The 16,641-nt window shown below is 32.8% G+C and overlaps 1 protein-coding gene and 1 long non-coding RNA gene across 2 annotated transcripts; both read right to left on the bottom strand.

Annotated features, from left to right (window-relative positions):
* Positions 1-4,494: 4,494 nt before the first annotated feature.
* LOC110096822 (B3 domain-containing protein At1g05920-like) lies at positions 4,495-4,944 on the bottom strand. Its single transcript, XM_020822945.1, has one exon. The coding sequence runs from the start codon at positions 4,942-4,944 to the stop codon at positions 4,495-4,497; it is 450 nt and encodes a 149-aa protein (XP_020678604.1).
* A 5,256-nt stretch (positions 4,945-10,200) lies between these two features.
* Positions 10,201-10,615, bottom strand: LOC114581359. Its single transcript, XR_003703280.1, has 2 exons — positions 10,514-10,615; positions 10,201-10,435 (listed from the first exon to the last, which is right to left on the bottom strand). It is a non-coding gene; the product is annotated as an uncharacterized LOC114581359 (long non-coding RNA).
* Positions 10,616-16,641: the final 6,026 nt, after the last annotated feature.

Here is a 16,641-nt window from a genome sequence, read left to right on the forward strand (position 1 = left end):
AACTCATCAGTATCATAAACACAATCATGGTTGTCAACCATTTTGTGAATATGACTATTAATTCTATTTTTATTATCTAGAGCATTGAAAAAAGAAGTGTTCCTATCCCCTTCCAAAATCATAGTAGTAGAAGTCGTTTGTTTCCAAAAAATTTCTTCCTGATTTTGCAATTAAAAAAGATGAATTTTAGCATTATCAAGATTGGAAAGATTATCACCAATAGGATTATCCAAAAATAGCTTGTCCAACTCCAAAACTTGATCTTCAGCTTCCTTAATATTAGCAAAAATATTTTTGAAAACATGTTTATTCCACCATCTAAGAACTTGTTTTAGTCTACTCAACTTAGCCCAGGAGCGAGCCATGCCTTTAATATTATTGTCAGGAGAGATAATGGCTTGCCAATTATTAGAAACCACATTTAAAAAAATAGAATAAGAAATCCACATGTTTTGAAATCTAAAGGCCAAAGAAGCATTAATTTTATTGTCAGAAATGGTCAAAAGAAGAGGTGCATGATCAGATAAAGTTCTACTCAAGTGCTGAACTTAAGTTAAAGGAAAATCTCTTATCCAATTATTATTAAAGAGAATTCTATCAAGTATTTGCCACATCAAAGATCTATTCCAAGTAAAAGCACTACCATTAAAACCAATATCAAATAAGTTGCAATTAGAAATCATGTGATTGAAATCATCCATAGCATTCACATTAGGGGGGGTTACCCCCTATCCTTTCATTAGCATTAGAGATAATTTTAAAATCACCACCGACACACCAAGGACCATTAGAATTATGAGCAAAATCTGATAAAAGATCCCAAAGAGGAAGCTGACCCATTCTAGTACAAGCAGCATATACAAAAGAGGCATTAAAAATGAAATTGGAATAAGAAATTTGCACATGCAACTTGGTGAAAATAAGAAATAACAGTGATGTTGAAGTGACTCTTCCACAAAATTTAAATTTTATTAGAACAATTAGAAAAGCTCATGTTAAAACCCAAACGAGAGGCAGTAGTAGCAATTTTATCAAAAGAGATAAAAGGTTCAATTTAGACCAAAAGATGAATGTTGTGCACACGACATAAGTTCCTAACATGGGTCTTAGAGTCAAACCCCCCAATCCCCCTCACATTCCAAATAAGGGCTTTAATCATTGGAATTTTTAGTAGTAGCTTGAGTCCTAGTAGAACGAGGTGTATTAGGTAAAGGAACTTTGTCGTTTTTCTTTTTTTTTTTTTTCCTTTTGACCTTTAAAGGCTCCTTCCTCATTAGTTTTAGAACCACTATCAAAATGAGTAGATGAAGAGGCAATATAGGGACAATCCCCATTCTCCTTATTATCAATATGAACCACATCAAGAGGGCCAGGATTTTTACTAGGGATAAATTTCCCTTCTTCACAATCCTCCACACTATCCTTTCTCTTATCATTAGTATCCACATTAAGCAAGAATGTGGGGTTCTCTTCATTTTGAAGCATGGAATCAATATAAATGAAAATATTAGGAACCTTTTCACCTTCCTCAATAGGTTTATCATTAGGAAACACTTTCTCAGGTGAATTGCTAGGAGTATTATCCAAAACCATAACATTATCAGAAGTAATGATAAAATCATTTCCAACCTTCTCAACAGTTGAAGGGGTGTCATCTCGATTCAAAGGAATCAGGACATCAACCTTCCCGTTAGAAGTAATTGTAGTGACCACCTTTCCAATGAAGTTGTTGGAAACTTTTTTAAGCTCCAGATATAATTTGAAACAATTAGAAACTGCATGACCATGAGTTTTACAATGATTACAGAAATAATGAACTTTTTCAAAATCCTCCTTTTGTAAATAACCAAAAGCTTTAGATCCAACCCAAACTTCTTTAGCATGTTTCTTAGCTATGTCAACTTCAACTAAAACCCTAGGCACAGACAGACGGGTTCTTGAAATAGTCACTTGGTTCATTTGCAAAGGGTGGCCAAAAATCTATCCAAAAGCATGCAAAACTTTAGCGTTAAAAAAATGAAGTCTAATAGTAGGAAAAGAAATCCAAATAGGCACAATAGGGGATTCTTTTTTCACATAAAAAAAAGGCGTCCACTTCAAAATACACATTTGACAGTTAAGTATGAAATAAGATCTACGGGCAAACACACGAATATAGTCAAGATCGTTGGATAGCTGAATCGCAACATGTTTGGAATCTAAAAAACCAACCGAATAAAAACCCGACAACTTAAGATTACCAAAAAAAGCACGTATCGCATCAAGATTAGGCCGTCGGAGGCCAAATTTACCAACCAAAGTGAATCGAAAAGGCAAAGGAAGTTTAGAACTTCATCATCATAAAGCATAACAGCCGGCACACCATTAAAAGTAGAATGAGATAGAGAAGGTAGGGTATCACCTGCCGAAGATCCAGAGAGAACATCTTTAAAGGAACACGTTTGTGGAGGAGTAGGAACCTCCAAATCCAAGCTAAAAAAACCCTTATTTGTGTCTTGAACCTGGGTGGTGACATTCCCCCAAGGCGTCGAGGACGACCCCCCCGCCATAACAACAAATCCCTAATAGGGCGTAAGGCAAAACGAACACCAGCAGTGGGAAAAAAGGAAAAAGAACGCACGATTGCACCGCCAGAGAGGACATGAGGCGCAAGAAAGTCGGAGGAAGGAAGGGAACCCTAGAATCGCCCGAGACGGTAACTATGTTAGCGAAATGAAGCGAACTTGAATAGCTATACTGATAGAAGAAGGCAAGGATGAATATATATTTAACCATTTGTTATAGAAATTTTAATTTTGAAGGAAAAATAAATTTTAGCTTCAAAATTAAAATTTAGGATCATGGTTAAATTTATTAGGAATTAAAAATTAAATTAATTTTTTATTATAAAAAATATTATCTTTAAACTCTTAAATCATAATTATATACTGAATTATCTTAACATGGTGAGGCTCGGAAATTTACCGACCAAGGAAATTTGAAAAGGGGCTGCAGGACCCAAAATCTCATCTTCGGATATCCAAAGAGATGGCAAACCATGAAAAATATTAGATTTCAGATCCGAGAATGGGACCAAAGATGAACCAGCTAGAGCATCAACAGAAGATCAAGAGTTTGATTTGTCGTTGAGGAAGCCAGGATCCCTCAGGCACACTTGATTAACCGCCATCCAAAATAATCAAATGTGGAAAATCAAGGAGAAGGTGATAGCATCGTCCGAGAGAACTTGAAAAAAAAAACCGAAAAGGGGAAGAATGTTACCATAATATGGCTTTGCTGCAAATTAGTTGTAAGTGAATTTGGATTATTGTTTTTCCTTCGGTTTTTGTTCTTCGCTTTTCAGTTAATGTATTACGTTTAGAAAACCCTTTATAAGGGATAAAAAAATCAATTTAAATTAAGTTTATAATGTTCAAACTTCTAATTCTAGAAATAAATAGTCGAAGTAAATAGTCATTGACGTTTTTTAAGAAATAGAAGTTCCTCAAGATTTTTTTTTTAAAAAAATTTCATTTATCTCAATTTCTTATATATATATTCTTTCAGAAATAAAAAATCTTCATTGTTATGGTAAAAATTTAACCTAATTTAAACATATAAGTTTGTTTAAAATTATTAATTAACAAAATTATAATAAATTTAAAATATAAATATACGAATCATTCATAAAAAAAATATATCAAAATTATCTTTGAAGAAAAATAATAGTTTTGTATTATTTTGTTTACAAAGCATTTGTCTTGTACTGAATAATTGTTATAAAATTTCTTATAAGCATTATAAACATATATTTTATACCTAATTCATAATTTTGTTTTCTCTACAATCACTTTGACCGCTTTTGGTCCTTTTGGCCTCCTTCCCTCATGGAGTATGGTGCCTCTATCCTCATTCGCCTGATTATAGTCCATAACTACTATCGTCCGACTATGGTCCAACCGACCAAACAAACAAACCAACGTTCTCTTGAGAACATCTCTCATGCCATTGAATTTCCAACCCCAAACATACACTTTGCTCTATACGATCTATATTTGCTATGTTATGCTAATGTACGTCTTCTTCTACAGAAGGGCATCCTTTGTAAATAAACACCAATGGATTTATTTCATTAGGGCCAAGCCCGGTGATTTTTTTCCCTTTTCAAGTTTTTCATGTAAAAATTCAAGTGTTTTTATAACTCTTGCACTCTTCTCTTTTTTATCCGTATGCATGTTGAATCTTCATTTAAAAATAAGACGTTAAACACTCTAGCACTCTACCACTCTTGAATGTTCTTGCACGCAATAGTTCCATTTAGTAATTTAACTAAACAATAAAGATGTTGCAACCTATTTTAGCTCAAATACAAGTGACTCATTACATGAGCTCTTAACAAACCCAAAAACATTTTGAAACATATTATTCTAGTAAAATAACAAATGCTTCCTATAATAAGCTTATTCTTCACAAATCAATGAAAGATTCACCTAAGTAACTCTGAAACGCACAGCATTAGAGCTTATGAAAAATGAAGCAAGGCATGTCTTTTTTATCGCTATTTTCCTGGCTTCGGAATATCCAAATGGCTACCTTATCTCCTGCTTTGAGTTTGAGATATTCAACACATCTCGGCCAGTCTGATCCTTTAATGTTGGTGACGATGTCACATACATCCCAACTTGTTAGTTTCAGCTCGAACCTCATCCCGGGGACGAAGACAAGCACATTCAAACCATCATTTAACATGCCTATAGGGCCATCTTCCTCTGTGCTGTCTACTATTGCTCTCTCCTTTAGAGGAAGGTAAATACGGAGCATATCATTGGCCAGAAGTTCTGGGATTCTGATGCGGGCATGTTCCTCTGAAACGTCAGTAGAATCTAATGTCTTCACCGTTAAAAAAGTGAGCCCAACTGCATGGTAATCATTAGCCACTCGTTGAGTCCAAGGCGGCAATTCCATCTTATTTCATTACAACACACATTGGAGGTCGTTTGTATATATAATGGAGATCGAGGATATACAGTTTGGAAGATAATTATTTTATAGCATATGAGTTCACATGCTGTCATTATTCTGTGTGAACATTGGACCGTCTCGAGGCGAATCAGAATGCGTCACATCACCCGGTACACAACCACGGTATACAACAAAAAAGTGATGCGGCGCGTTCTGATTCGCCTGCAGATGGCGTATTCGCACAAAATAATTTTTCCATTTAATGGAGTAGTGTGGAGTGGCATGCATGCATGCATGTGAAAATTATAGAGAGAATGGAAAGTATGAAATGAATTGAATTTCTATTTGAGCGTTTAGAACAATTTATTTAGAAAGAAAAGTAAATTTACTGAAGTTTCTAAATTAATTTATAATTAACAGTTATTAATTTTCCATTATAGAAGATATGCACATGTATGTTTTATTAAAAACAAAACTATTTAATGATGTATCTGTCACATGCATGGATTTGAAAATTAAACTTGCAAAAATAGGAAAATGATAATTATTTTTAGAACAAATCTTGTTAATATTTAAAATATTCAAATGAAAAAATTTTAAATTTAAAGTTAATCTTTTTAAGCATTTTATTAACTTGTAAGATATTTTTCAGTATTTCTTTATAATATTATAATATATAGAAGGAGATTATTTTGAGAGTAATAGTTATTATTGATTCAAAAAAAAAAAAACTTAAAAAAATAAAAAAAATAAAAAAATTCTCTTTAAAATAATAGAATCATAAGTTCATATTAATTCGGACTGAACATTAATTTTATAAGTAAATAAATTTATAAAATTTCCAAAAAAATAATTAACTTTTGGTAGTTATGATTAATATTTGAAATTATATCAACATACAATATGTGCACGTGGGGTTAAACTTCATAAAAAATGAGTCAGTATATATGCGACGCATTTAAGCTTCGTTTGGAATAGCTTTTGGTCATTATATTTTCATCATTAAAAAAAAAATTATACTAAAAATAAACTTATGAAAACTATAAAAAAACTATTCCAGATGAAGCATTATGTACCAAACTCTTACAAAAGAATCATAAATTGAAAATAAAATTTATCTATTTGAAGATTAATTCAAGGTCATGAATAAAATTAAGAAAGAAATTAAAACTGCCACTGAGAAACTGACATGTACTAAGTGAGCATATATACACTACTAGAAAGTTAGATTTTTCGCACCAGTTGTTAGGAGCAGTTTTAGAATCGCTTCTAAAAATCTCTTTTTGCACCGATTTTAACCGGTGCAATTAGCATCGGTTTTAACCGATGCAAATAATACCTCATTTAACATCCCGCTAAAGCCCTAATTCCCAATATATGTGCACGAAACTAAACTTCATGATTCGTCTCTGATCCCTAGCTTTCTCCTTCCTGCGCGCGACTCAAGAGGAGCATTCGAGGGTTCATCTCTGATCCCTCTTCTCCTTCTTGTGTGTGACTCAAGAGGACCATTCGAGGGTTCGTCTCCGATCCCTCTTCTCCCTCCTACGTGCGACTCAAGCGGATCAATCAAACCGCACATCCAGCTCGCATTTTGCTCGGTCTTCTCTTGATGCGATGACACACCCAGCTGGCTTCATTGTGAGTCTCCTCTGCTTCTTCCTCCTCTTCTTCTTCTTATCATTTTTCTACTTATTTTGTTAATGTAATCCCTAAAATCAGGAAGGATCAACATTCAACATAATGGATGGATCACAAATTATGTTAATGGAGGAAGATGAAATCAAAACTGCTTTTTCTCTTTATTTTATTATTGTTGCTATACCATATGAATTTTTTTAAAAATGACCTTTGTAAGATAGGATCAAACCTTGGGAAAAACCTCATGAAATAAAATTTAATCTACCATAGAGAATGCTCTCAGAGAATATTCCTATATTTATTATGCTATCTAGCTACAAACGAGCCAAATTTTGTGGGAGGAACTAGTCAAGGCCACTTCTAAGCTCCGACCTTTTTTACATCCTTTGCTAAGTTTGACCCTGTTTGAAGAATGTTTTTAGGGGAATTTCGAAATATAAACAGAGATGGTTCTAAATTAAAATTTAGTACTTCCATTCGGATCTTTTGTTTTTATTTGTTATTTTTACATTTGGATGTTTTTTTTTTCTGCAAATAAATTACCATGTTTCCTACAACAATCACATAGAGTGATACTTTTCTATACTTTAGAGTTTGTACAAGCAAGTGTTTACTTTTTATCCATTAATAATTCGGATTTACATGATTTCATGTTTTATTCTATAGTTGTATGGAAATTGGATCTTGGTTTGAGTAGTGGATTGATATCTTAAATATTATTTCTATGTTCAACATCTCATATGCATGATATTCAGCCTTACTAATTAGATTTTCTTTCTCATTCCACAAGAAAAATAAAGAAAGATACATTGTAATTAGTGCTAAAGTTGGTCGTCTAATGCAGTATTCCATGCATAATTTCAAACTTTTGATCCTATTCTACATGTGGCAAACCTTCTGACTAGACAAAATGGGGTTGTTCATTATCAGATAGAGACAAAGAATATTGTTAAGCATCTTAAGAAATATAAGATAATATATTAAATTATTAATTTGTTTTTATATATTAAATAGACAATGGCGTATCAATCTATCCAAAGAGACAAGGACATATCTAGGGTTGTTGAGGCAATCATAAATACTCTAATATTTAAAAGGGTGGTATAAATAATTACTGAAGATTAATACTAGGTAACTACCATAAAACTGATCTTTCGGGGTTATATTGTAATAATAAGGCATAATAGTAATAAAAAAGCACGAATAAAATAAATAAATAAAGCATAGGGGTTGGTGAAGTTCCAGCAACCATAACTAATAGATGTTTTAAAAAGAGAAAAGGATTTTGATATCCACACAGATATCAATATAGTTTTAATATTATTTATATTAAAAAGAATATAAAATATGTGATCGATCATATTGATCGATCATGTGAACTTCTCCAATCTAATATGATATCAGAAAATATGACAAAGGTATGTTGATTTTATGGATTTGTAAAACAATTCATCAAATATCAACGCTTTATAAACTTCTATAACATAGTTAGGCATATTGGATGATTATTAATTAAGAAATTTAGAACTGTTTATGTGCAAAAATAGTAATTTTAGAACATAAGATAAAGGGATTTTTTTTTTTGGTTCCACAATGGCTGTGAGCTGCTGGTCTTCATTTCATTTGAAGAGAAAAGTTGCAAGAAAAGGTAGCAAGGAGGAATAGCATGTTGGTTCTCGATATTTCCAAGCAAGAAGGTTGCATGTGCGTTGGTTTTTTCATGGTTTATGATATAGACTTTAGTTTGAAAGTTTTAAATAGAAGCTTGCTTTAAACAGTGATGATTTAAAATCTGAAATAATGTTTTTATCTACATCTTTTGGAGTTAATTAGTGTTGATTTTTTTTTTTTATCATGGATTATAATCGATTAGTCACTACCAAAAATTAAGGTAATCGCAGCACAAATTTTGAGCTATTGCGGCGGTTTTAACCGCTACTATTTTCTTCACAGCTGTTTCTAGACCGCCACAAATACGCTATAATTACTATGTGCTGCAACGTCATTCGACAGCGGTTTTACAACCGGCGGGGTAGCAGGTGCGAACCGCTTACATTTGCAGCGGTTGTAACCGGTACAAAGAACCAGTTTTGTATCGGTTAAAACCGATGCAAATTAGTCATATATGAACATGTTTTTACTATTGTAGCGGTTTTAACCGGTACAATTCTGGTGTATGGTACCGGTTAAAACCGCCACAAATGAACACATTTTTTTTTTAAATTTTGAAACTTAAATGTTTACACACTGCAACACAAAATTTATTTGCAACGATCCTTATTTTTTCTACAATCATCAGCAACATCAGTAACATTTAGCCTTCGTAATCATGAGTATGATGGGAAAAAAAATTACTACACATAACAATAATAATAAGTCAAAATCTAATACATTAAAATAAAATTATCATAATGCAACCTTTGGTTATATTCTTGTCAATCAACATTTATACTAAACTAAAAAAGAATCACATATCCAAATTGCATTCACAATATTGCATAGCCCGTATATGTAAATCAGAGAAAAAAGTTACATTTTGAAAGTCAAAACTGCCTCAAACAAAAGAGAGGCAAACACAAAATAAATCCAAAAAAGGGCTCAGCTCAAACAGAAAAACAGCAAAACTCAAAGAAAGGAAAAAACCCATCACAAAGAGGAACCCAACCAAAAGTTCACTAACCAACTGAAAGACCAAAGGCAGCAGGAGTACAGGATACCGAGAAAACAAGCAGCCAAGGATCCTGCTAGAGTAAGAATGAACCATGAAGAAGCAGGGGAGATGAATCTGAAGCACGCTCAATCTGGACAGAAACAAAACCAAAATCTCCAAACATCAATCTCCCAAATCATACTTTCAGATAGTTCTTCTTTTAATATACCTTGCTATACATCTATAACTCCACGTTATCCTGCATGTACTATATCCATATATATGATAACACCTCATGTTTTCCTGCCACCTCCAACTTTTCATATTCTTATGTGTCTTTAATCAACACAAGGGAGCTTTGCACCGCCTATGTCTGGTTGATGGATAATTATAATAATAATAAAAAATGTGTGCTTTCATTTCTTTCATACAGATGGATTTTATTTGTCGCCCAGGTCATTCTGCATACCTATCCTGATACATGTTCTCAACCGCCTTATCCTATTAAATAATAAAATCAAACATAATAAAACCCAAGTCTCTATCTCATTCTCCTATTTTTTACGCCTCTATCCATCATTTTGCTCCTGTTCGTAAGCTCTCTCAAGCCTCAGTTTCTCCTCTATTGCAGGTCACCTCCCTCTCAGCCGACACAGCAATATTATTCACTTTTCCCTTCATGAGGTGGATAAGCTTCCTGAGAGAGGGGAGGCTTATTAATCTTGCTCATAAAAAGCCGCTTCAGAATCACACCATTAAACTTGCTCCCAAAAACCAACGGCAATACTCACATACAGTCATCCACCAACTCATTTATTTGGATGACATGCATATTAATGATCACTTGCATCCATCCCTTAACCATAATGCTATGCTAATGAATAATAACTTATTAAATTTTGTTGTTCTTTTAAAAAAAGAAAGCAACTTGGAAAATTCAAAATTTATAAAGTTTAACACCTGAACCAAACAGCAAAAAATCATCATTAATATATGGTAAAACCTAATAATCCCAAAAAGAGTAGAACATTCATCATTCATATATGGTAATCTACAATATCGTAATTTTAAACAACATCCCAAAACAGTAGACTTCCATACCAAGATGCACTTCAAAATAATTTGCACAAACATGGGTTATCTTCAAAACGATATTCTCTTTCTTCTATGACATCATCTTTCGGAAGAAGTTTCATTGTCACCCTATAAATTATAAGAAGATTGTAAAGTATTAGTATTCAAATAACCAACATTGAAATTAGAATGTGAAATTTTACATACCATTTGTGAGCTTCCTTGAGGTGGATGCTGCATTCAAATTTCTTACATGAATTGCCTCGTTTCAGTACGTAATGAGTTGACCTCCTCTTTGAGTTTTACTATTTGACTTAAATTGCTTCCACAACTACTCATGCCATCATTTGTGTTATGAAGGAAATATCGTGTAGGCGTGACACCAAAACCTTGGTTTCTAACTCTGCCTGGGTGTTCAGGTCCCATTACTATACTGAACACCCTTTCGTTAGCCTCCACATTCCCATCCTCTGGTGTAAGTCCATCCTTAGCCAAAAGCTCGCAAGCTTGTATCTATGTTATAATAAATTTAGTTATTTTTTTTTAAATAAACAAAAAATAATAATGAATTACGTATAAAAAAATTATATCTAGACTAAAATTACCCATCTCTGTTTAGCATCTTCAGTTGACCAGGTGCCATCTTTACGCAATCTATTGTTAACTCTCCATAATAATAATCTATCCTTGATAGCCTATATCAACAAATTTCATCATTAGGCAATTAGTTAATAAATTTGAACATAAAATTTATATAAATTTAAATATATACCATCTCTTGTTGCCTTCGAACAGAACTCACACGCCCCATAGTGTGAGGACAAGTCTATTTCTTTGCATTTGCAGCATTTGTGGCAGCCCTCTCCTGTTACATATGAATCTAACTCTATGTTGATTTGTTATGAAAATTTTAATTAAATATAATGATGGTACTAACCTTGTCTTTCGATTGTGACCACTGGGCGACTAGATGACACCACTATGTTGCATCAACACCAACTGGAATAGACTCCATAATTTCCTCAATAGGACGGCTATCCCAATGCTTAGCTTTTAAATTAGTCTTATGGTTTCGCCACTTAACTCCAAGGGATTGAAGAATTCAGTGACGTATATATCCAGTAAATGCAAACTTTGACTGCAATATAAACAAATATTTTCTTAATCACAGCATAAACCTTAATATTGAAAATTTATTTAATATTTTACTTACCTCCACTTCAGCTAACATTTTTTTCTAAAAGGGCTTCAGATCCTTATTTCTCCAATCTGGAAAGGATAAGGGTGCCAGTACAGGATCTCTAGCAATGACACCTAGATATGATCCTAATAGGACGGACACTGAAATATTGCTTGGCACATTATTCTCATTCACCTCTATATGAACACGTGTACCTGGCGGCATGTTTTGTACGTCAATGCATGTGGTGCGCCCCCTATGACGTACATGTACACCTTGCTCATTTGTGCATAACACATTTCATAAGAATAATTACACTGTTACTTGTACTTATTCATAGAAAAGATTAAAATCAAACCTATGAGCAATATCCCATAATTTGGAGTCTGAATCTGCTCACAAGTAGAATGACGTGGTGATTGTTGAGTGCCGTTGAACTCATTCTCCTCTTGACTTTGGTCACAAGTAGAATCTGGGTGAATTGGAGTAGAAGGGGTTTCAGATCCTCTACTAGACCCGCCTCTTGAAACAACCTTCTTAGCTCGCCTGTATGTATTTCTTCCTGTCATTTCCTGAAAATGTAGTATAATATCAAAACTCACAAAAGAGCCAAAGCATTCGATTTGAAGCATAACAAAAATATAGAAACAATGTTTAGTTAGAACATACTGATAAGATGATTTACCAGTAACTGAAGAGCAACCTGCATCCATGCAAATTAGTTGCCTCATTAACGAGATTCTATACTTTTATTCCTTAATAAATTTATTTAAAAATCTCTTCCCAAAACTTTTTTTTGTCCTTTATGAATGTCTTATTAATAAATTTAATCAGAAATCTCTTCTTAGCAATCCGTAGCATCAACTTTTTACTGCAACAAAAAATGTATATTACCTTTCTATTGGCTGTAGCTATAGTAATCGACACTTTACCAAAGCTACTAATTCCACTTGTTTTGTTACTGCTTGTAATGATTAGTGCCTCTGTTTTTTCAAGGGACCCTATGTGCTACTTCAAGGAAATAATAAAATCAGATTGCTGTGAACAAAAAAATAGAGAAGGAAATCATCCAATAAGTTGTTGTCCAGCAAAGGAAAGATTAAAGACTAGAAGCAAACTTGCTGTATACAATGAGTAGATGGAGAAAACTACTTCATGTTGTCATGTAGGAAAATATTCTAAAATAGATAGAAAATTTGCCATCCATAGCGAGAAGTGTGGCAAATCATATATTCATGGATTAAATATGCATGCCATCCCATATAATCCAAAACATCTTAAATAACATAATGATACTACAGGAGTGTGGCAAATAATATATTCATGGATTAAATATGCGGATATTGTTTAAATATTAAGTTTAAATAGTTTACAATGTCCATCCATATATGCCCGGTGTAACATGCAATAATTAATAAATCACCATCACACATTCATTTAGATGGTCACATTATACTTGCAGCTCATGATCTTCTATGCATATGCCATTGTCTCAGTGTATGATTTTGCTAGTAAGAGAAATACTAGAAAACATTTGGATGTAGAATTGCATATAACAAAGCATGAAATATTAGAAAACATTTAAGTATCCCAATTTACATTTATTTACTACGAGAAATACTTGAATCATATACATCTCTAGACCTCATACGAACAACAAAATTCCAGTTTGTATTTTTAGGATCATGAATGTAGTAGACTGGTTCAACTTGCGAAGAGAAAACAAATGGATCATCTTCTAATTTATCACTAGTGTGAATAAGACGTGAAAAATTCACCAAAGTGTAACCAAACTGATCTTGCTTTACACCGGTGCCAATTGTGTTCGCTCAATCGCATTTGAATAACATCACTTTGAACTTATCTGAATAATTTATCTCAATAATATCATTAATTTTCCCATAATAATTGAAATTTCCAATTTCTGTGCTATTAACAACACCATAATTCTGAGTTTTCTTATTCTCATCTCAGGTTTTTATATGAAAGGTATATCCATTAATAAAAAAAACTTTATATGTACGTGCAATTTTATTGGGCCCCTTGGCCAGGACCTTAATTTCTTCTGTTACTTCTGGACCACCATCACCCATAACCTACAAAAAAATATTAGCCTTTACACAAGTGTAAATATTAAATATTAAATAAAAACATCAAGCTTAAAGCTTACTATTATTCTCAACCATTCATTAAATTTTTCGTTAATAAGTTTATCGACATCCCAAGTTTTAAGATGTGTGTGCGCGCGCCTCTTTCTTTTCTCACAATCTTTGAAATGTTTTCTTAATGGTATAAGACTATCACAATGACATAGCACATATCTATGTGCTTGGGTTAATGATTTTCTCATCTAGTACAAGTGAAGAGACCTTCCCCAATGAAATACCACCACTGGAGAACATAAACACATCTTCCTTTTAAAGTGATAATTCATTTGTTCTAATATTTTGGCTATACCTCCAAATATTTGGAACAAAATGAAATACCTTTCTCAGCAATAAATCCCTCTACAATGGAGCCCTCAGGTTGTGCTTTATTTCCAACATAATTCTTTAATATCGAGATGAATCTGCAAATGATATAAACTCTAAAAATATTTATCATATATGTGAGTAAATAGAGATAATATGTTATATGTTACCTTTCAAATGGGTACATCCAGCGGTATTGAACAAGACCACCTAATTTAACTTCCTTCGCTAAGTGTACAAGAAGATGAATCATGATCGTGAAGAATGATGGAAGGAATGTTTTTTCCATCTTACATAAAGTCATAACAACCTTTGCACAAATTACTTTTAGGAAATGTGATATCTCCACCACAATGCACATAACTTCATCTAAAGGTGCACATGACTGAAGCACAATGGGTAGAATGTCTTCTATTAGAATATGACACTCAAGACTTTTTAAGCCCATAATTTTACAATCAGTAACATTGACACATCTTGATATGTTTGATGCATAGCCTTTAGGGAATTTTGAATTCTTCAAAACTTCACAGAACATCACTTTGTCTTTCTTTGACATTATGAAAGGAGCTCGTGGCAATGAATAACTACCAACTTTTAGAGTATGTGGATGCAATTCATTTTTAATTCCAATATCAACAAAATCTTGTCTTGCTTGTAAGTTATCCCTTGATTTTTTCAAATCAATTAAAGTTCCAATAAAATTATCACAAATGTTCTTCTCAATATACATAACATCCAAGTTATGTGGCCGTAAGTTATACTCCCAATAAGGTAGGTAAAAAAAAAAGATTTTTTCTTCCAGCCTTCAATTCACTGTACAACAAGTCCTATTTTTTGACCAGCTTTACTTAAGGATGCAATTGGAAATTCTATATTATGTAATTATGACAGAACTTCTGTGCCAATTCTCCTTCTAGGTTCTCTTCGAACTTCCTCAGTGTTACCAAAGTATTTTATTTTTCGACATAAAATATGATTATCTGGAAGCCAACGACGATGACCCATGTAAGAGAATTTCTTGCCTTTGTATAACCACAACGATTATGTATTTTGCACACACAAGGATAAGAAAATCTTCCTTTCGTGCTCCACCCAGACAACATACTGTATGCTGGAAAATCATTAATTGTCCATAGTAATACAGCTCGCATACTGAAAGTTTGTCCACTTGCTGCATCATAATATTGAACTCCATGCCATAATTCACATAACTCTTGAATCAAAGGTTGAAGGTAAATATCAATAGCATTTTCTGGACTTCTCTCCCTAAGTATTATAGTTGATAGGATAAAAGAATCATGTTTCATCCCAACCCAAGGTGATATATTATATCGAACTAGAAGTATAGGCCAAATAATATATGTACTACTCATAATATTGAATGGATTAAACCCATCACTAGCCAAACCAAAATGAATATTACATGGGTCCAAAGCAAAGTCAGGGTATTAAGAGTCAAAAGCTTTCCATGGTTCTCCATCAGCTGGATGTCGTAGCAATCCATCTACATTTCTATGTTTAGCATGCCAAATCAACTCTTCAGCCGATTTCTTTGTTTTAAAAAATCTTTAAAGTCTTGGAATTAATGGAAAATATCTAACAATTTTAGCTAACTTCATGTGAGTTTTTCCCCTCTAGAAGTATTATTTATTATAGTTGACCATCTTGATGTTCCACATATGCGACATATATTCTGATCAGATCTATCTTTCCAGAATAACATACAATCATTAGGACATGCATCTATCTTCGTATATCCAAGATCAAATGCTTTCATCATCTTCTTCACTTCATATGTACTTTTAGGCAACAACACCACTTTAGGAAAGGCATCAACCAGTAACTCAAGTAGCATATCAAAGGATCTTGTCGTCCAAGAATACACACTTCAAAAAAAATCCCTTTATCCTTATGTTCTAAAAATACTATTTTTGCACACACAAAAGTTCTAAATCCCTTAATAAATAATCATCCAATATGTCGAGCTATGTTACAAAAGTTTATAAGGCGTTTATATTTGATGAACTGCTTTACAAATCCATAAAATCAACATATCTTTGCCATATTTTCTGATATCATATTAGATTGAAGAAGTTCAGCTTGTCTGAGAAGTTAACGTGATCGATCAATATGATCGATCACATATTTTATATTCTTTTTATTATAAATAATATTAAAACTATATTGATATCTGTGTGGATATCAAAATCCTTTTCTCTTTTTAAATCATCTATTAGTTAAGGGTTATGCAACTTCACCATCACCTAAGCTTTATTTATTTATTTAATTCACACTTTTTTATTACTGTTATGCCTTATTATTACAATATAACCCTGAAAGATCAGTTGTATGATAGTTGCCAAGGATTAATCTTCAGTAATTATTTATACGACCCTTTTAAATATTAGAGTATTTTTGATTGCCTCAACAACCATAGATATGTTCTTGTCTCTTTGGATAGATTGATATGCCATTGCCTATTTACTATATAAAAACAAATTAATAAATTAATATATTATCTTAAATTTCTTAAGATGCTTAACAATATTTTTTGTCTCTATCTGATCATGAACAATCTGATTTTGTCTAGTCAGAAGGTTTGCCACATGTAGAATAGGATCAAAAGTTTGAAATTATGCATGGAATACTGCATTGGACGACCACCTTTAGCACTAATTACA

Source organism: Dendrobium catenatum, unplaced genomic scaffold (genome assembly GCF_001605985.2).
Source record: "Dendrobium catenatum unplaced genomic scaffold, ASM160598v2 fragScaff_scaffold_1676, whole genome shotgun sequence".
Taxonomy (NCBI): Eukaryota; Viridiplantae; Streptophyta; class Magnoliopsida; order Asparagales; family Orchidaceae; genus Dendrobium; species Dendrobium catenatum.